The sequence below is a fragment of the Telopea speciosissima genome, chromosome 10, assembly GCF_018873765.1.
Source record: "Telopea speciosissima isolate NSW1024214 ecotype Mountain lineage chromosome 10, Tspe_v1, whole genome shotgun sequence".
In the NCBI taxonomy this organism is placed as follows: Eukaryota; Viridiplantae; Streptophyta; class Magnoliopsida; order Proteales; family Proteaceae; genus Telopea; species Telopea speciosissima.
The window spans coordinates 4,140,419-4,163,067 of record NC_057925.1 but is presented as its reverse complement, the minus strand read 5'-3'; the positions used below and the strand labels follow the sequence as shown (position 1 = coordinate 4,163,067).

General features: G+C 38.6%; 2 protein-coding genes across 2 annotated transcripts; both read right to left on the bottom strand.

Moving 5' to 3' along the window:
- Positions 1-2,654: 2,654 nt before the first annotated feature.
- LOC122642277 (NAC domain-containing protein 2-like) lies at positions 2,655-3,847 on the bottom strand. Its single transcript, XM_043835718.1, has 3 exons — positions 3,682-3,847; positions 3,119-3,378; positions 2,655-2,783 (listed from the first exon to the last, which is right to left on the bottom strand). Exons 1-3 carry the CDS (start codon positions 3,845-3,847, stop codon positions 2,655-2,657), a joined length of 555 nt encoding a protein of 184 aa, XP_043691653.1.
- A 4,815-nt stretch (positions 3,848-8,662) lies between these two features.
- On the bottom strand, positions 8,663-10,700 carry LOC122642276 (NAC domain-containing protein 2-like). Its single transcript, XM_043835717.1, has 3 exons — positions 10,535-10,700; positions 10,166-10,428; positions 8,663-8,845 (listed from the first exon to the last, which is right to left on the bottom strand). Exons 1-3 carry the CDS (start codon positions 10,698-10,700, stop codon positions 8,663-8,665), a joined length of 612 nt encoding a protein of 203 aa, XP_043691652.1.
- Positions 10,701-22,649: the final 11,949 nt, after the last annotated feature.

Sequence of the window (22,649 nt, the reverse complement as noted above, 5' to 3'; positions counted from 1 at the left end):
AACTAAGTACAATTATCATAGAAACATCAATCAAACGGATTGAAAACATCTACCTCTCTCTCTCTCTCTCTACTATGCTGATAGTTTATGATGTATCGTAGGGAGATGTTGATATTCATTTAGTAATGGGATTAACAAGGGTTAAACATTCGTTAACTTCACAAGTAAGGCAGAAGTTGATCGGTTCAAAACTTCATATCATGGATACAAATGACATCTTTTTGCTGCAAGGAAGATCTGCCAAATCGAGGATGCAAGGATACAGGTCCTTCCATTCTCTTCCCAAACTCTCCTTTCCTATATTTTTTATGAGTTTTTGAGCAGTTTTTTTTTACTGGGCTGCACCATTTAGAGCCTGTTTAAAGACCGTCTAGAGTTAAACAAGTCCATAACCCGGTTAAGGTCCGATTCTAGTACCCGAGTATAACCCGAGACTGACCAAGCCCATCTAAGATTGGTCTGCTTAGTTAAACGGGTGATCATCGTACAAGGCTTGAAATTGGTTAAGCCTGGTTAGGCCCGACCGAAGTAGACTAAGCCTGACCAATTGACACCCCTTTATAGAGATAAAAGGAGTTGAGATCAAGAATGACCGGAAATAATAAACAGGAGGCCCTAGTCTTGTTGTCAGAGAATAGAGGAAGATTTAGGCAGTGTTTGGTATGCATTTTAGGTTGATTTCGCTTTCTTAGGTGATAATTAGTGATAAATTCTCACTTGAGAATGCGAAATCGACTTCGAATGCATTCCAAGAATGCATACCAAACACATCATTAGTTACTTCAAGCTCGACTAAATCCGGACAAAAATAAAAATGAAATTACTTTGATTCTATTTGGATATTTCAAAATGGACAAATTTTATGATAAGACCCATTTAAAGCCTCGAGATTGGTACAACATGTGGATCGGTCTCCCTGAATCATACAGGGTTCACTAGATCCGGATAAATTAGAATTTGCGATCCGTTTGGATCTTCTATCATAAATGAATTTATATGGTATGACCCACTTGGAGCATCCATATTGGTGCATCAATACTTAGATCAGTCTTCCTCAAACCTATTTCAGTTGTACCAGACATCTATAGAGTCCACTAGATCCAAATCAAAATTATAAAAAAAATTAAACTTTTAATCCGATAAAAAATTCCAAAAAATGAGGAAATTTTATGGTAAACCCATTTGAAAGATTAGTACATCACCAATTGGATTGACCTTCTTGGACCATACTCTAGATGTTCAAGTCATCCTACAGGATCCATTGGACCCGAATAAATTAGAAATCTTGGATGATTTTTATCTTCAAACATGGATGAGTTGTTTTTTGGCTAATTTAGCTTGTGATTCGAAGAGGGACACGATTTTTCACAGAGATTGTAGTTTAATTACCTCAGGATCTCCGAAGGATTTCTAGCGAGGATGCAAGTGGTCTTCCAATTTTAAGATTATAATTTTGTATCTGTTTGGGTTTGGTGGTGAGCTCTTTCTTTGAGTGTGTGTATGTGTGATAATGTTTATGCTTGGGCTTGGGGTTAAGCAGGAATGTCCCACCCCCATTGTTTTCTTTATTATTTAGATTCTCTTTAATAAAATTGTAGGGGCTGACCTGGATCCTAGATAATATTCAGGTTAAAAAAAAAAAAAACCTTCCAGACTGATCCATCACCACTTGGATAGGTCTTCTTAAACCTTGTTTTAGCTGTATAAGTCATCGTATAAGGTCCACCAAATTTGTATTAAAAAAAAAAAATCGAATGGGTTAGACTTGTTTTTTTCTATTTTCTCGGGTGGGAAGGTTAAAGAAGTGGAAGTTAGGTTACCACTCAAATGAAGTGGCGTGGTGGATGATCTCATCTACGAATGGGTTAACCATCAATTTCATTCAACTTCCACATGATCCAATATCGCACCTACGGAAGAACTTGGACCAATATAAGAGGAAAAACTTTACATATACTAGACTATAATATTGGAAAGGTCACTAAATTTGACATGTAGCTTATTCAAAAATTCGATATGGAGTTTGAGAATAAGAAAGATCAAGACAACATATCAATTTTCCCTATATACTTCACTAAGATATATTTTTATGCAATTAGTTATTCTGATGATTCTTCTCCAGACCAGTAGTATGAGGACGATTCTTCTCCAGAAGAGTAGTATGAGGACGATTCTTCTCCAGACGAGAATGAGAAATTTTTATATTGAATTGCACACACAATATAGCTTTCTATCTGAAAACCAAAATAAACAAGGGTTAGGGTTGTGGTGCAAAGTTGCATTCAAACTTTAATCTAAGTCTCAAATATTTAAGCAATGATTCAAGAGGAGATTGAATTCATCGAGTAACAAAATTTGATATGGACTTATTGTATGTTTGTTTGGATGGAAGTTAAAAAATATATTATAAGAAATAATAAGTAATGGATTTTTTTATTGACAATCCTTAAGGTGTCAAGTTATTTGCAATCTTATTTTTTTAACTTTATTAGTATCACATTTTTTTTTTTGTTCAATGAGGGTAAATCCTGTCATTTCACTTGTGTACTAAAAAAAAAAAAGGAAAAGTACAGTATTAGACAAAATCAGGTTTGCTCTTAAAAATCTTATCACTCATTGTTTCAAAACAAAAATATACTCTTTTGAGTTTGGGTTTACAAAACTACCCAAGACTGTGTTCGTCTCTCATCTGAGGACTTTTGTGATAGTTTGACCCCTACCTCCCCTTCCCCATTCACGTTTTTCCGAGACACCAACTTCTGGCCACCCCACCAGCCAGGCCCCTGCTTTTGATAATGATATATTTAAAAAGGGAGGATGTTCTCTGTGTTGCAGCGCTCAGGCACATGGGCAGCTTGCACAAGGGGGCAGGGTGGTCATTGCGCCCACCCCCATGTGCCTGGGTGCAGCCTGCATTGTGGCACAGAGAACAGCGCCCCAGTAAAAAATAACTTTCAAATTATTTTGAAAACCATTTTTACCTTTGCCTTAAAGAATTTTTGAGTATAAGACAAGCGACAATCATAAGAAGGCCGGCTAGAAGTTCCAAATATACCAATAAAGGTGTCATTTAGACCGTCCCAATAAGGAAAGAAACAGTAAACCAAATCTTTCTTACCATGTTTCCAATGGCTCTTCGCTCGCCTTCTGAAAATATAGCTGGGTTTATACTGTACTCACGCATAACCCAGTTTGTTTCGATTGTCACTTTTCCTACTGACCAGAAAAAGTTGAACTCCTCCTTCAAACCTAGCATTTGACCCCCATTGTTGATCTCCTCGGGCAAAGCAGAAGCCATCCAGAAACCATCTTTTAGTGTTCGGTTCTGGTTTTTGTGGGTAAAGAAATAAGCTTGATGTGTACGTTCAAAGTGATCACCTACAGTAAATCATCAGCCATATAATTCACAAAGAGAGAGAGAGAGAGAGAGAGAGAGAGAGAGAGAGAGAGTCTTGAATCCAGATCTTCTATCAGATCTTCTATGGTGCGGGCTGCCCGTCTTGCTGTGCTGCACAGACACAAGACGGCACTCATTGATCGCCTTATCCCTGCCCGAGTACCTTGCCCAAGTACCTTGCCCGAGCAGGGGTAAGACGATCATTGCACACAGCCCTCTGTCTGCGCAGCACAGGCAGGACAGGGCAACGTGCGCCGTAAAAGATCTGTATTGGAGAGCCTTACCTTTGGGAAGTTCGACAGGGTCGCAACCATAGGGATTGATGTTGTCTGGGATAAAACCAGAAGTATATTGATCAAGACGACCTAAAAGCTTGTCTTTGAGAAATTGGAGCTGCTCGGAATCAGTGGGCATGAATATAAATCCTGGTGGCAAATATGGAATCGACATTTCTCTTTCTTATCCTGACAGATTGAAGAACATGAGAAAGAGATGTTAAGAAAGAAAATAACAGACAACAATTTTAAAAATATATATATATTTTCTATCCATAGTTTCCCATGCATATTTTGGTTTCTATTTTCTGATAATTAATGTCCTATATATTATTAGGGATGCTGTTCTTTGTGCCGCAGTGCAGCTTGCGTCCAGGCACATGGGGGTGGGCGCAATGACCACCCTGCCCCCCTGCACAGGCTGCCCATGTGCCTGGTGCAGACTGCGCTGCGGCATAGAGAATATTCTCCCATATTATTATTATTATTATTATTGAACGGATCGATTGAAACTGACCAGTTCAGCCGGGACTGAACCGAACATTTTTCAGTTTGGATTTAGGTTAGACAAGAAATAAACCGAAATTGATTCAGCCCAACCATAACCAGATCGAACTGACTGATTGACACCCAACCGAAATCGATTCAGCCCGAACATTTTTCGCGTTTTCATAGTTTTTTTTATGAAATGTGTGGCCCTTACTTGCATGAGCACAATATAAGCTAATGGTCATATGAATCTGAATCTTAGGAAACGTAACCACACCCAAAACCACATAATTTAAATTAGTAAGATTTCCTTAAATTATTATAGGATCATAATTAGTATCACAAATGTTTGAGATCAGAGAACAATTTGTCACAAACAAATCTGCACAGGCCATTTTCCAATGCATGTAAACCTGCTTCCAGTTTGCAAACTGTCAGGAAATTTTGCTGCGAATAAATTAGGGATCAGTCACCTCTACTACCTTTTCTGTTAGAGTTGATAGTATTTCATATCTAAGAATTGTTCCCAATTATATTAGTAGATTCTGTCATAGAAAACCAGAAAAATAACCCTAGATGCATTAGATCTATTTTCCTTATAAAGCAAAGGTGATGGTTCGATCCCCTATAATATATAATTTAGAATTGAGTTGGTTTAACAAGATACATACTTGAAAAATGGAATACGTTTGGCTATCTATCTCAAGTCCTCCTTATTCTTGGAATTTGCCGCAGCATAGTGAAAGGATGTCAATGGCTGGTCTTACTAAAGGTCCCTTCAAATTCTCCGCCAAAACCCCCTTTGCAGCTTCTTCTCTTTTCTCACAAAATGTTGGTTTTGGGTTTATGTTTTCTGGCATGCACCAATGAGGAGTATGTTTGGGTTACACTCCTATGTAATTGTGGTGCATATAAGATTTTCTTTGTTAGCGAAGGTGATGTGGATGATGTTGCGCTACGTTCTCATGGATGGTGTGAGATCTAAGGAAAGGGTAGAACGATAATAATCACAACGGAAGAGAATCTTGCATACACCTCATGCAACTATGGTGCATATTAGATCTCATACAACTGTGTTGCATATTAGAAATATATGCTAGTGAAGATCATGCAACTGCGTTTGACCTAAGAAGTATCCATCATTCCTCTCGTGAAGGATCTCCCCCAATCTCTCCATGTAGCCCACGTGGCACTATAACCCCTCCATCTAGTTGTACGTTTCTTTTTTTAAGTGGATTAGAAATATTCAAAATTTTGACTGCACAAAATGAAGTTTGAAAGTTAGACATAAACAACATGAAGCATAAGGGTGTCAATTTAGAAAGTTAGACATAAACAACCTGAAGCATAAGGGTGTCAATTTAGAATTGGGATTGGGAAAAAAAATTGATGGATAATTTACATATACCACCCTTGAGGTTTGACGAAAGGAGAATTTTACCCCCCCAATTTTGAAAAATTCTACGTACCCCCCTGAGGTTTACAAACAGTAACAAAAAAACTCATTCCGTCAGTTCATGACTAACAATGTTAAAAATAAAAGGCAAATTGATAAAATTACCCTTGCAAAAACAAAAAAAAAAAAAAAAGAACCTGCAACTCATCTTCCCCAAATCGATTGGGGAAGATGAGTGGCAGGTTTCAAAACCCTTTCAACCTTTAAGGAATTTAGGGTTTCAAATTGGGAAGAAATCCCAAATGGTAATAGGACCTGGGCATTGCAGATTCACAACCATTAGCTGTGAATGTCTCTCCTTCTCCATCGTTTATTTGAATTTGGAAGATAAAACTCATCGAACTCGTTCAGTTCAAAATCAAACCTACTTCTGTTTCGCTTAATGTTTCTAAAATTGAGCTAATAATACACTTAAAAAGAGAGAGAGAGAGAGAGGAAGAAGAAAAATGGAATTTTCATCTCAAAAACAGAAATGTAGGAGTACTTACGTTGAGTGGTCGCGTAACCGGGAGAAAACAAGGTGGTCGGATCGATCGTTTTCCCGCCGTAAAGAGCAGAGAATACATAGACTGAGGAGCAGATGATACAGATTAGAACAGTCGCGTAGATCGTAAAGAACAATGGCTTCGAGTTACTGATGTCTTGGAACGGATTCCAAGCCATCGATGGAAAATTTTACGGTTTCACACTCAACTCCAGATCTCCATATCTTTCTCTTCCTCAAAACTTGCCAAATTCAAACAGAAATTAAACTAAAAAATGTCTAACTGCAATGAATTCATGTTCGTAAACACCACAAGAATAAACAGGTTTTAATTTCTAAAGATCAACAATATTAATAGGTTTTAATTTCTCCCAGTGCCGCCGGTCAAGGTCAATCACCATGACTGCCTCTGCGATGGCAATTCAAGAAGAAATAATAAGATTTAAAAAGGAGGAAAACTTTATCCAAAAAAACAAAAACATAAAAGTTGGCAAACTGAAGAGAAGAACAGAGAACCAAGGGAACAAAGGTTGCCGGTGTTGATGAATTGAGAGATATATATGGGTTCTCTGGTTCTTTGATGAATTTGTTTTTGATTAAATCCAACCGATCTGAAACTAGAGCTCTCTTCCTCCCTAAACCCTAATCTCCTCCACCGAACTGATCCACGATTTCTCCTACTTTTGAACTCTAAGCTCTCTTACTCCCTAAACCAAATTGAACCCTAACTAATGGATGTCGTCTTCTTCGCTGAGATCGTGACTCTGTTCATCGTCCTAACCCCAAAAATGCATGCCCTCCCAAATGATAGGGTTTTCAAATTGTTTCAAAACCCTTGATCATGGTGGTTGAAAAGGTTGAACAAAAATTTGGTGAAGGGGTTTCTGGAGAATGGCCAGGTTCTATTACCATTTGGGATTTCTTCCCAATTTGAAACCCTAAATTCCTTAAGGGTTGAAAGGGTTTTGAAACCTGCAACTCAGATTTGGGGAAGATGAGTTGCAGATTTTTTTTTTTCTTTTTTTCAAGGGTAATTTTGTCAGTTCACCTATTTTTTTTAACATTGTTAGTCAAGAACTGACGGAATGAGCTTATTTGTTACTATTTGCAAACCTCAAGGGGGGTATGCAGAATTTTTCAAAATTGGGGGGTAAAATTATCCTTTCGTCAAACCTCAGGCGTGGAATATGTAAATTAACCAAAATCGATTTAGATTTTATTTTATTCTTTTATATTTTTGGAAATGAAATTTTCGGTACAGTTGCGATTTTAGTCTGAAAATCATCGATTTGAATCGAACAAATTGTAACCTGTATAGTTTTTTTTTTTTTTTTAAGAAAAAAAAGGACTTTCAATCCGACCAAAAATTCCAAAATGAGAAAATGTTATGATAAACTCATCTGAAAGATTAGTACATTACCAATTGGATCAACCTTCTTGGACCATATTCTAGATGTTCACAAGTCATCCTACAATATGGACGAGTTTAGTCCATTTAATTTGGACCATCCAGATTACATCCCCACTTGGATCGGCTTAATTTATTGGACCATATTTCTTTTTGGTTAATTGGGAGCTTCTACATATATAGTTGATAGAAGGGGGGGGGGGGATCAAACCGGGGAGGGGATAAGATACCAACCAAGAGACTCAAACTCGAGACCTCTTGGTGAGCATGGGCATGAAGCGCACCACGGTTCACCAACTGAACTAAGCAGTTGTTGGTATTGGACCATATTTCAATTGTACGAGTCGTCCTACAACGGTCCACTGCATTTGGATAAAAAAATCGAGTAAGAATTCATATCGGGTCTGGTGACTCGAGTCTTCAAAATATTGAAGAATTTATATGATATGCCCCATCTAGAGTATCCAGATTGGTACTTCACAGCTTTTATCGACATTTTTAGAACCATATTGTAGATGTACAAATCGTCATACAAGGTCTACTGCAAGAAGCCATTCTAGAACATCGTTCATTATTTGGAAGTTGGAACTTCATGTTTTTTCTATTTCCTCCTGTGGGAGGATTAAAGAAGTGGGAGTTAGGTTGAATTGTTATCTTCTTCTGTTATAGCACAGTGCTGGAACGCATCGTGCGGCGCTGCAGAGGCCATGTGGCACAGCAGGGCCTCACATGGTGCACATGGCCTCTGCTGCCACCGCACGATGCGTTACAACATTGTGTTGTAACAGGAGAGGATAAAAATTCGAATTAGGTTACCACTCAAATGAATTGGTCAGATGATACAAGGATTCAGATCTTCTACGGCGTCGACTGCCTGCCCTACCATGCTGCGCAGACATAAGACTGCGTGCATTGACCGCCTTAAAGAATAGCTATTAAATAGCTTGTGAGTTTCAACGAGATTACAAAGAAACAACTAAAAGGATCTCTAAATAGAATAGGAAATTAACTAGAGATAATGACCATACCAATAATAACCTTCTAAATAAACTAAATTTTATAATAATCTAAACTTATAACCAAAGTAGTAGAAACATAATAGGAAAATAGATAGATAGGATCTCGCAAGCTGTAGTGTTGGAGCGTCAATAGATTAGCACTGAGGTGGATGGGACGCCAACCTCTCCTGGATCCGCTTGGAACGCCGGAGCTGCTTAGGATGAGTCATGTGCGCCTCGATCTCTTCCTCCATATCCGCTTCTGCATCAAATTCTTCTCTAGACGAGTATAATGAGACCTTCTTATACTGAATTGCACACACTATATAGCTTTCTATCTGAAAACAAAAATAAATAAGGGTTAGTATTATGGACTTATTGTATGCTTGTTTTGGATGGACAAAAAAGGAAAATATTATAGGAAATAATAATTAATGGATTCTTTTGTAATTTTATTTTTTTTACCTTTTTAGTATAACATATTTTTTTTTGTTAAATGAAGACAAATCTTGTCATTTCACCTTTGAACTAAAAAAATAAGGAAAAATACAAGATTAGACAAAATCAGATTTGCTCTTACAAAACTACTCACATCGTTTCCGTTAACAAAAATACTCTCTTGTGAGTTTGGGTTTACAAAACAACCCAAGACAGTGTTCGTCCTTCATCTAAGGACTTTTGTGATAATTTTACCCCTACCTCCCCTTCTCCGTTCACTTTCTTCTGAGAGACCTGCTTCTGGCCACCCCACCACCCATATCCCTGCACCCCACCCCTATTGCACCCCAACACACCCCACCCGCCCGGCCCTACCCCCATTCTTCTTCTTCCTCCTACCACCCCACCCATCCCAACCCCTTACTACTTCTTTTTCTTCTTCCTACAATCCCACCTCATGTAATCCCTTGAAGCCATGTCCTACCCCCCCTTGTAATTCCTCGTACAACGAAACCCCACCCTCCCCTGTAATTCCGCCCCTACTCCTACCCCTATAACTACCCCTTCCCCCCATACCCAGCCCACCCCTGCAACCTCCATACCCCCTCATCTTCTTCTTCTTGTGACCTACAAATCCCATCCACCACTTCCTGCAACCCCAACCACTCCCTTCCCCTACTGCAATCCCAACTCGCTCCTAACCAGTACTGTAACCCAACCCACCCCTACCCCTTGCTTCTTGCTACCTTTCCCTACCATCCCCCTGGACAGGAACGGGACAAAAGGTGTGGTCACATGGACAGGGGAGGGTGGGCTAGTGCAAGGACAGGGTGGAGTTGTAGGGGGCCAGGGGAGAGTCAGGAATTAAGATGTCAAATGATATAGGTAATGGAGGGAGAGACACTGTAGTTGTTAGTTTTGCAAACCCAAATGTTGCATAGTTTTGTCAGTTAAACATACAGTGGATGCTTATGTAAAGGGAAGCTCAAAAGTGACTAATCATGTCATTTTCTCAAACAAAGCTCAAAGAAATTAAAATAGAGTGAGTGTTTTTTATAATGATATATTCTCAAAATCCATTTTTACCCTTGTCTTAAAGAACTTTTAAGAATAACACACAAGGGGCAATAAAAAAAAAGTTAGAAATTCAAAATATACCAATAAAGACATCATTTAGACAGTCCCAATAAGGAAAAAACAGTAAACCAAATCTTTCTTACCTCGTTCCCAGTAGCTTCGCGCTCATCATCTGAAAATATAGCTGGGTTTACAGTATACTCACGCATAGTCCATCTGGTTTCGATCATCTCATTTCCTATTAACCAGAAGAAATTGAATTGCTCCTTCAATCCTAGAATTTGCCCTTCATTGTTGATCTCCTCGGGCAAAGTAGAAGCCCTCCTCCAGAAACCATTTTTTAGAGTTCGGTTCTGGGTTTTATGGGTAAAGAAATAAGCCTGATTTGTACGGTTAAAGTGATTACCTACAGTAAATCATCAAAGGCATTTAATTCAGTTTATCTGTTGAGGTCTCAAACAGTAAATTAATTCTCGAGAGAGCTCGAGAGCTCGAGAGAGAGAGAGCCTCACCTTTGGGAAGTCTGATAGGATCGTAACCGTAGGGATTGATATTGTCAGGGATAAAAGCAGAAGTAAGTTGATCAAGATGATCCAAAAGCTTGTCTTTGAGAAATTGAAGGAGCTCGGTATCAGTGGGAATGAATTCAAATCCTGGTTCCAAATGTGGAATCGACATTTCTATTTCTTATCCTGACAGATTGAAGAACATGAAAAGACATGTTAATTAAGAAACATAACAAATTGATCTACACAGTCCATTGCAAAATTTATATTGATCTGCCTCTTCTCTAGCAAAACTGGAAGGAAATTTTACTAGGAACTTCCATGAGCTAGACCATAATACCTAAACCTCAAACAATGAAATCTAAACTTGAAATTAGGGATCAGTCACCTCTATTAATAAATTCCTCAGAAAATCCAGCAAGAAATTAAGGGAATATGTAATTGTAACCATTCAATCACTAAATTTAGTATAATTTATAACCCTAACATTTGATTCAAATAATATGTAATCATCTACCAACTCGACCTAATCATTCATATTCCAGAGATACTTAGGGTTAATCAGTTCCTTCATAGATCCAAAGTAACAACATACACTACAAGAGAAGCATGTAACACTTGTATTTTAACGGCACATTTAGCGATGGTAATTAGCGGTGGTATTTTTTACTGCCACTAATTTTATACGTATAATATATTTAGCAGAGATTAATAATTATTGCCTCTAAATAAAGAATTTTAGCAGCGGTAATTTTTACCGGCCCTAAATAATAATTTTAGACGCAGTTTGTCACACCACTACTAAATATTTACAAAACTGCCACTTAACAACCTGTTTATAATTGAAAAATAGTTCTTAGTAAAAACTTTTAGTGGCAGTAAAAAAAAATACCGCCATTAAATGTATCATTTCGAAACAGAAATATTTCACCACCTCTAATAACATGTTTTGGCAAAATGTTTCTGTATGATTGTCCATGATATACGGTCGTTCTTGAAACGCTTTGATGGGGGATAAACCACCCTTTAAAATACTAAAACCAGTAAAATACTGATTTCCCTGCTAGGATTCTATTTAATATTGATTACCCTTTCTCTAATTCTCTCTCCTTGCCTCGCTCCCAATTCTCAAACGAGATTGCTGAATTCATGAGCATCCCTTTCTGTCAAAGTTGATATTATTTCATATGTGAGAATTGATCCTCAAAGAGGATTTATGTAAGAGATTACAGGAAGCCCTAGTGGGCTAATATGGAAGGATTACAAGAGATTCACAACAAAAAATAAACACCAACTATTCAGGGAAAGATTGCACTATCAAGAATAGACTTCAACAATACAAGGAAAGATTGTGCTGAAGATAGGCTGAATATTGTGTTCCATTAAATTTGGAAACTCTATATTCGCTCAATACACGCCCTCAAGTGGAAGGGCTGTGTAAGAGGTTATTGAAGTTGTCCCTCAGAAACTGAAATCGTGTTGCATGAAGCACCTTGGTCAAAATGTCGGCAATTTAACCCTTGGTTGAGATGAATTGTACATGTAGTTGCATTTGATGACCCAATCACGAACAAAGTGGAAATCAATTTCCACATGTTTGGTGCGTGCATGGAAGATAAGCCAAATATTGAGTTCCATTAAATACGAAAGCTTTATACTCGGTCAATACTTTCTATAGGAGCAAGACTCTAGGAGCTCATGTCTTCAGGGTTGATATTCCAGGGCTCAAAAATGATGAAGTGAAGGTAAATGTTGAAGATGGTGGTGCTCTTAAGATCAGAAGGGAGAGGAGCAAAGAGATGAAAGAGAAGAACGAGCATGTGTATCGATTTGAGAACAACAACGGTAAGTTTCATCTCAGGTACAGGTTGCCTTAGAATGCCAAGATGGATCAAATGAAATCTTCTATAGAGAATGGAGTTTTCACAGTGACTGTGTCTAAGTGATCAAGAATACCTTGGTTAAAGTCTGTTCTAGTCTTTTTTCTGTTTCAGCCTTTAGTTAGTACTCATTAGTATTGATATTCATATATTTTTCTTCAACCAATACTTTGGATCATGGTTTGAGGTATAGGATCGGATTGGCCGATATTGGCTGGATCGGATCGGTATCGATCGAGGCCGATCCCCAGATTTGACTGATACAACAAGGTTTGACTGGATCGTTGATTGGATCGCCTAACTCGGTTGGATCGGCCGATCCGATCCGATCCTTGACTGATCCAACTGAATATTTTTTTATTTTGTCAAAGTTTTTAAGTTTTTTTTTTTTTTTAGTTTTTTATATTATCTTGACTGATATTGACTGATACCAATCAATTTTGACCGATCCAATCCAGATAATATCAGCCGATCCGATCCCGAGATCACAACACCCACCAACTCTGGCTGATACATGACCCGATCCATAAAAAAATGATTTTGGGGGGGTTTTTTGACTGATCCTGACCGATTTGGACGGATCTGATCCCGATCCGGAACGGTTTCGGCCATGACCGATCCCGAGTCCGATACCTGAATTTTGAACCTTGCTTTGGATGCAGCTGAAATAGCCTAACATGTAAAGTTTTCTTTCTCTAACTACATATGCTATTTTGCTTAATTGGGAAAAAACTTTATATAGATCAATTCTTATTATTGATTCTGTATCTTTGGCTATTGTCCTTTTTCTTTTGTTGTCACAACAAGAAGTATAAAAAAATCAATATATAACCATTTTTGTAAGAAAACAATATCCAAGAAAGAAAGAGAGAGAGGGAGCCCCTCACTTTATTCCAAGTAGTCTTCTCCTAGAAGGTCCATTCCATCCCTCGAATGTGTCTGATACCAGTCTAGCCTGATTTAGTAGTCATACCTCAAATCGAGGGTTACATGCACCTAACAAGAAAATATAATCTTTCTAGGATTAAGATTTCCTTATTCACCGGCGGGCTTCAGATGCATGTGGAAGGGTATTTTGGAGAATTTACTAAAATCCCAAAGGATTCGAACCCTAGGATGGTATGATAAATCTTCACAGTATTGTAAAGGAAAACTTTCACTAAGAGAGAGGGAAAGAAGCCTCCAAGAGTAACAAAGAAAAATGTAAATATCCCAATTATCACTAGATTCTCTTCATAGAAAACCAGGAAAAAAAAAAAACCCTAGATGGACAAGAATTGAACCTATTTTCCTTATAAAGCAAAGGGGTGATAGCCCGATCCCCTATAATATATAATTCAGAATTGAGTTGGTGAACAAGATATATACATACTCGAAAAAAAGGAACACCTTTGGCTTTCCCAAGTCCTCCTCCTTCTTGGAATTTGCAGTAGCACAGTGAAAGGATGTCAATGGCTGGTCTTAGGAAAGGTCCTTTCAAACTCTCCTCCAAAAGCCCCCTTCTGTTCTCACAAAAGGAGTTGGTTTTGGGTTTAAGTATACTGGCATGCACCAACAGGAGAATGTTTGGGTTACGCTCCTATGTAAATGTGGTGCATTATTTCTTTGCTAGCGAAGGTGATGTGGATGGACGCTCCCATGGACGGTGTGAGATCTAAAAGAAAGGTAATACTCACATGGGGAGAGGATCTGGAGTCTGGATACCTCATGCAACTATGGTGCAAATTAGATCTCATGCAACTGCGGTGCATATTAGTTCCATATGCTAGTAAAGTTCATGCAATTGCGTTTGACTACAGAAGTACGTTCTTCCTCTCGTGATGGCTCTCCCTCAATCTCTCCATGCAGCCCACGTGGCACTATAACCCCTCCCTCTAGTTGTACGTTTTCGTCATGTAGCCCACGTGGCACTGTAACTCCCTCCCTCTAGTTATACGTTTTTTTTTGTTGTTTAAGTCTGGCCTGGAATATTCATCAGATCGAGAGGCATAGTTAAGCTATAGTATTGTCCCATGCCTTGTATAGTCACATTTTTTACTTCACAAAATGAAGTTTGAAAGGATTCCTACCCCCCCAAAAAAAAAAAAAAAATGAAGTTTGAAAGGTAGAAATAAGATAGCAGGAGCTTTAAGGCTGTCAGTTTAGAATTGGAAGCGGGGGAGAAAATTGATGTGAGTTTTTGTTTTGTTTTTTTTTTGTTGTTGAAATGAGACTTTTGGTTCAATTGCGGTTTTAATTTGAAAATTGTTGGTTTGAATCGAACGAATTATAAATCGTAACAAACTTAATTAAATCATTTTTTTAATAATTTGGGAAAATCCTAAGTTATTACGACAACAATTGATGTTGTTGTCCAAAGTGAATCCTTTGGCAAGCCTCCCTAACCTTACATAACAATGATGCTTGGTATGTGTTTGCCAAGGGCGCGCTGGATGGCTCCCCTAGTAGGGATGATAAGCCAACCCCCCCCTTGCTCCCTTACCTTCAATTGGCCCTTCATCAATCATTGAGCATGAAGAGCCGATCTAGGAGAATCTACCACCATCAATCCTGTGACAGTGGTGTAGGTAGATCCTCTTGTACCTGAAAATCTTCTTTTTTTGTGATTTTTTTTTTGATAATTAAGTAGAGGGAACAAAGACTATACAGTAATGCCACCCAATGAACATCCTACTGCAATCCAATAAAGTAACTTTTGTGGGTGTCTTTCCTAGTCAAAGACAATAATCGGCACCTATCAAATACATCTTCATTAATATCGTGGACCATGGTTTGCCTCGTTCGCAATTTGTTACGGAACATCCTAAATATCTTTTCTCTCTCTTCAAATATGATAGATGATAACAGAGAGAGCTAACTTCAATTCCCAATATCACCAATAGAACCAAATCCTATTCATAGGTAGTGATAAAAGAAAAAAGCACACATGTCTAATATATTGAAATTGATATCGGCTCTCCTATACAAAGGAGTTTTAATTACATGCAAGGAGACGCCCCTTACTCTACCATTATTAAAGGGGGTATGAGGTTGAGACAAAGAAAAATCAAGGCACCATATCAGTCCTCTGCCATTAGCTCTTCCAATTCTTCCTCAGACATGTTAACCGAGGGCGTGTACCAAATTCTACACGCAATATAGCTTTCGATCTGTGAACCAAATAAACTAGGGTTAGGGTTACTTGCAAAGTTGCATCCAACATTAAAATGAGTCTCAAATTTTAAGCAAAAATTCAGAAACAGGGTAAATCTTTCTTACCTTGTTTCCATTAGCTTTGCGCTCATCATCTGAAAATATAGCCGGGTTAACACTGAACTCGTGCATAATCCAGCAGGTTTTGACTGTTTCATTTTGTAGTAACCAGAAAAAATGGAACTCCTGCTTGAACCCTAGCATTTGGTCATTATCGAAGATCTTCTCAGGAGGAGTAGAAGCCCTCCAGAAACCATCTTTCACATTATGATTATCAGGTTTGTTGGTAAAGTAAAATGCTTCACTGTAATCATTAAAGTCTTCACCTACAGTAAATCATTACAGGCATTTTAATTCAGTTTATCTTTTGAATGAATGAATGAATGAGGGAGAGAAAGCAGAGAGAGAGAGAGAGAGAGAACCTTTGGGAAGTTCAACAGGGTCATAACCGTAGGGATTGATATGGTCTGAGAAATAAGCATCAGGAACACCAGCAGGAAGTTGAAGTCGACCCAAAATCTTGTCCTTGAGATAATAGAGCATCTGGGTATCGTTGGGATTGAATCTTACTGAGGCTGGCAAACTTGGAATCGACATTAATTCTCTTTCTTTATCTTCACAGATTTGAAAAAACATACAAAGACATGTGAAGAATGAAAGAGCTAGAACACATAAATAAACTATTATAGCTACAACAATAAGAAACAAGAAATGGATGCAGAATGAATCATGACAAACACATTTTAAGAAATGGACGGGGAGTGTTTTATTATTGCTCGTAAAGCATGAATTTTGTTTTAAGAAGTGGCTTCAAAATCAACAAACTATGTTGTATTTTGGTTTCAAATTTGTGTGCTTTTTGTATGTTATTGAAACTACCATATCGAATATTAGAATAATAATAATAATAATTCAGATAGATTGAAACCGACGAATTCAGCCGGGGATGAACCGAATATTTATCGGTTTGGTTTCGGGTTGGGATTTATTGACATATATTGCCCTTTCTCCACGGTATTCTGATTGAGTTTCCTATTGAAACTCAATCTCTTCTACAAGGCAACCCAATCACATAAAATATTGAATCCCACTCAATCTCAATATGTATGGCAAGTGTATCGGTCTAGGGTTCCCACATCTCTCTTGTACTCTCTTGTAAACTCTTGTATATATTACGTCTCATTGAGACTACAGTTTTGAATGAATAAAAATATACATTTAACAGGGTTTAACGAAATCGGTAGACCGAAACCAAATCGGACTGACCAAATGCATTGAGTGAAACCAAAAAATGGACTGAACCCCATTAAAAAAAAAAAAAAGGTTTTTCATTAATTTTTTATGTATACATGTATATCCAAAACTTGACTGGACCGAACCCGATATTAACCCGATTACAAACTGGTGAGAAACCTGACCAAATCACACCGAAACCCATCCCCAAAATCCCAAATCAGTGATTCATATATTTTTCTCTTACTACATATACTATTTTGCTTCATCGGGGTAAAAACTTTAAGGAGATCAATTCTCACTATTGATTTTGTAGCTTTGGCTATTGTCCTTTTTCTTTTGTTTTACATAACAAGAAAGTATATTTAGACATGATTACGTGAGAAAAATTCAAGCAAAAAGAATCCAAAACCCGTTGAATGGAATAGATGTTAAAAATATCCAAAATTTTAAAAATTTGCATGATCTCGAATTCTAGAGAGTACTTGAGTTTTGTCAGAGAGAGCGAGAGAGAGAGAGAGATGGGGTGAAAAAGCAGATCCTTGGTGGCCCTAGCTCTAGGCAACTTTCACTTTGGAGGTAACTAATAACCATTTCCATATAGTTCCACTTTGCTCCAAGGTCTTTAAGATTTTGACTTAGTGGCAGATCCTTGGTGGCCCTAGTGACCATCACTCTATTTCAAGTAGTCTTCTCCTAGAAGGTCTGTTATTTCCATTCCTCGAATGTTAGAAGTCAATCCCTTTAGCTAATTTGATACCAGACTGGCCTGATTTAGCACTCATACCCCAAATTGAGGGCCACAGGCACATAAGAAAAAGTTCAATCTTTATAGGACTGAGTTTATTAATTCATGGTGAAATAGGAATCCATTCACCGTGGGGCTTCAAATGCACACAGGAAGGTATTTTGGGGAACATACTAAGACCCTATATGGGTTTGAACCCTAGGCTTGTGTGGTAAACCTTCACCGCAGGGTCAAGGAAAAATTTCACACTTTTTATGCTGCCATGATTAAGGACCAATATTTTTCCAAGAATCATGGTATCATATTTTCTTACATAGGAATAGCAAAGAAAAATTTAAACATCTCAATTATTAACTAGATTTTCGACATAGAAAACCAGAAAAAACCCTAAATGCATTCGATCTTTGGTGGGTTGAAGAGTTGAACCTATTTTCCTTAGGAAGCAAAGATGATGGCTTGATCGCCTTAATTCAATTCGGAATTGAGTTGGTGAATAAGAAGCATACTTGGTTGCGTACGTTGGCTTTCCCAAGTCCCCTCCTTCACCAACAACACATTAATGGCTGGTCAATGGCTGATCTTATTCTTGGAATTTGTAGCACAGCATGTCAATGGCCGGTCCCTTCAAATTCTCCGCCAAAAGCCCCTTTGCAGCGTCCTTTCACAAAAGGTTGTCTTGGGATTAGGTTTTGTGGCATGCAACTATGGTGCAGACAGATCTCTACGCAAGCACTGCGTTTGATGTAAGGAGTAGGTTCCTTCCTCTCCCGATGGATCCTGCCCTCTCTCCATGTAATCCATGTGGCACTATAACCCCTCCTCTCTCTCTCTCATTGTAGTTTTTTTTTTTTTTACCTAAGCTATATGCTCCATGCCTTAACAGTCAGTACACGTCAGGCCCTCCTAACAAGGGAGTCAGTCCTGCTATTTTCCTCCCTCGAAATAAAAACGAAAACACATGATTCCAAACTAGATGCCAAATGACCTGTAACGGTCATATCTGTTAGGGCGTTACTCACAGAGAGTCCTTGTAATGCCTCAGCATGTGACATACCATTGTCCATTTGTGTTATTACGGTTAGCATGGCTTGCTTATAAAGAAATTCAAGGTTATTATGATTCATAACCAATTGAGAAGCTCATTGCCACTATGAAACTGCTTGCATGGCACTTGTAATGGAAGTGTAACTGGTCCTTACTTGTAAGGTTCGATGAGTCCCATAATGATCCTTAAGTGCATGAACCAGTTGAAATTGTAGTAATTTATTCTCGCTAGGAGATGCTGAAACTGATGAAATTGAAGGCATGTAACCACTATGCAACTGTGGAAATTGATGACCATCAACCATTGTAGCAAAGAATGTGGTGGTGTAACCGCCGACCAGACCTTGAGCATTTAAATGTGTAACCATTTGAATAGAGTAATAATCATTTAATGCCAACGCTGGTTGCAAAGAACAACCATGATGAATCACTATAACGACACTGGTAGTTGAGCCACCCTGTTGGCAACCACTATGCACGACACCGGCGGCTCAGATCAGTGGTGGAGTTGCAACGACATTGGAGGCCCAAGCTCACGAGTTCTCTTACCATAGTGTAGTAGCACTCTCTAAACTGAGAAATAGTAACTCACCTGGAATGTCATGAAATTTTAAACATATAGCAATGTATTTGAATACCCAATCTCTATCATAACCTGCCTCTATCTTAGAAATCTACATCTCTCCTTGAGCATGCCAAGCCAAAACCAATAGAACATTATTCCAGGCTACTGCAGCATTGTCTTCCAATTCATCCCTTACCATGAACTCGACTTCTTCTTTGCCTTCACCTTCATCTTTGTCTTCAACTTCGTCTTTGCCTTTGCCTTTACTTGGACAACTTCCAATGGTCATGGTGATTCACTCACAAAGAGGAGAGAAATGAACACTCACAAGGAGGAGAAATGATTAAAAAAATAAAATATCTTAATAGTCACGTTTGCAACTACTCAAAATATAGTTTGAAAGCTATAAATAAGCAACCTGGAGCTTAAGGGTGTCAATTTAGAACTAGAACTCGACAAAATTGACGTTTTTTTTTTAAATGAATTTTTTTGTTCAATTTCGGTTTTAATCTGAAAACCATCAGTATGAATCCATGTCAGGCTGACATGGTAACGAGAGAAATGTTGATCGTCTTTATATTGCTATTGCTTGTACATGCTTCGTCTTTCAATTGACTCTCTATCAATGGGTTGTTTTCTAAGGTTTGAATCAAACGAATTGTAACCCATAAAAATTGAAGCATACTAAATCCTAAAAGACTTAAGCAAGAGTTCTAAGATTTTAGTTTTCACTTCATCTCTGTCTTCGACTAACGACTCTCCTCACTTATCTTCTGAAGTTCTACAGTTTTGCTCATTTTGGAAGGCTTAAATCCTTCAGTAACTATTGATCAACAATGAAGTATTTTGAATGCTACGCCAATGCTTCCCTCACCCCTTGTTGCGTACCTCATGGGCTGCCACCTCAGATACATGTAGTTGTAGGTTCTGGTCCTATAGACTCCCCTTTGAACATCCCCTCGACACCTTGCTCCTTTAGGGACATCGAGCTGGTAGTTAACTTGGGAAATTTCTGGGCTGTTGTGATAACAACTAATATAACGGCCCAGAAAAATGGTTTAATGCCGATCTGCTTGGGAGATTGGTGAGGTATCCCCACCATGAAACGGCTTAGTACTAGGGGGTTTGGGAAATTTCTGGGCTGTTGTGACGACAACTAATGTAACGGCCCAAAAAAATGGTATAATACCGATCTGCTTGGGAGATTGGTGAGGTATCCCCACCATGAAACGGCTTAGTACTGGGGGGTTTGGGAGATCGATGAGCGAGTGTTTAGTCCAACATCAGCTAGGGAGGGAGATCCTGAGCTATTGATAAAGAGTATCTACTTGGTATGATGCGTTTTAAAGCCGTGAGGCCCATGGGCCAAAGCGGACAATTTCATGCCAAGTGAGGGGTTGGGTCGTTAGAATTCATTCTATTGTCCAAAGTGAATCCTCTGACGAGCCTCCCTCCCCTTCCAGTGATGCTTGCTGGTATGTGCTTTCCAAGGGCACGCTGAATGGCTCCCTAGTAGTGATGCTTGGTATGTGCTTTCCAAGGGCGCGCTGAACCATTCCCCTCCCCCTTTGTCCCTCCCCTCCAGATGGAGTGGGTCAGGTGGTAGTGATGCCCCCGCTCCCTCGAGCCCCTAACCTTCTCAGGCATTTCGGTCTCTCCTCCTCAGCATATTGTGAAGAGGAGCAGGAACATGGTTCTTATTCAAGCATCTAGCTAGTGTGGACAAGGTTTCCAACAACCAACCCCCCCCCCCCCCCCCTGATTCAAGAGAAGCTCTCGCCATCAAACTGCGACAGTGTTGTAGGCAGACCCTCCTGTACCTGAAGATTTTACTTTATGTGATAATTATTTTTTTGATAAAGTGGAGTCCGTGATCAAATGTCCACAGTTTTTTTATATAATAGATGACATTTCTTATAGTGTTCTTAACAGCTGCTTTCACTTGAACGGACACTAAAAAAATGACTAAATAATGATGCATAACCATAGAACCGGAGGGAATGAAATTGTAGTTAACCTCAATAAATTGTTGATCTTTACTTAATAGTGTAATGAAAAAAAGAAAGAAGCACACATCTCTGTAATATATTGGAAAAAAATATTCATAGGGGTATGAGGTTTGAGACAAAGAAACATCAAGGCAGCACATCAGTTCTTTCCATATACTTTACTTTACTGGGATCTATTTTTATCCTAGTAGCTCTTCCAATTCTTCCTCATACAGGTTATGCGAGGGCCTGTAACGAATTCCACACACTATATAGCTTTCCATCTGAGAACCAACAAATCAACAAGGGTCAGGGTTACTTGCAAAGTTTCAAATTTGAAGCAAAAATTCAGGAATTGAAGAAGGTAATAAATCTTTCTTACCTTGTTTCCAATAGCTTTTTGCTGATCATCTGAAAACATAGCCGGGTTTATGCTGTACTCATGCATAATCCAGTTGGTTTTGATTATTTCATTTCTTATCGACCAGGAAAAAACAAACTCTTCCTTGAACCCTAGCATTTGGTCCTTATTGAAGATCTTCTCAGGCAAAGTAGAAGCCCTCCAGAAACCATCTTTTATAGTTCGGTTCTCTTGTTTGTAGATGAAGAAAAATGCATTATTGTCATGTTTAAAGTCTTCACCTACAGTTAAATCATCACAGAGACATTTAATTTTCACAAACCACACGGGGAGAGAGAGAGAGAGAGAGAGAGAACGAACCTTTGGGAAGTTGGACAGGGTCGTAAGTGTAGGGATTAATATTGTCTGGGATAACAGCAGGAGGAAGTTGAAGACGACCCAAAAGCTTGTCCTTGAGAAAATAGATGAGATCGGTATCAGTGGGAAGGAATCTAAATCCACTTGGCAAATTTGGATTCGACATTTCTCTTCCTTATCTTGAAAGATTGAATTGAAGAACATGAAACGACATGTTAAGAAATAGTTAGAACACATAATAAATAAGTATAGGTACAACAATAAGAAGGCAAGAACTGGATGAAGAATGAATTCATGATAAATACATGAAGAATGAATTCATGATAAAGACATGTTAAGAAAGAAAATTATTAATAGCCGGGGTATGTTTGATTATTGCCCCTAAAGTATGAATTATGTTTTAAGAAGTGGGGCTTCAATATATCTACATTGCCAAAAGGGATCGGGCTTCCTAAAATCTTATAAGGTTCTGTTACACTCTCGAGTCCCACATCGGTTGCCTTTGGTGACTTGATGTTTGCTTATAAGACTTTGGACTCTCCCTCCTCTCAAGCTAGTTTTTGGGCTGGGTTTTCCTGAAGTCTTGTAACATTGGTGCTTTCATTAATCCCATCTTCTACTGTTGACAACTTGGGAGGGGAGACCTAGGAGTGAGCAAAAGGGCTACCTGACAAGAAGGTCAGAGTGGAACCGTCTCTCTACCTAGAGTGGGGGAATATTACACTCTTGAATCCCACATCTGTTGTCTTGGTG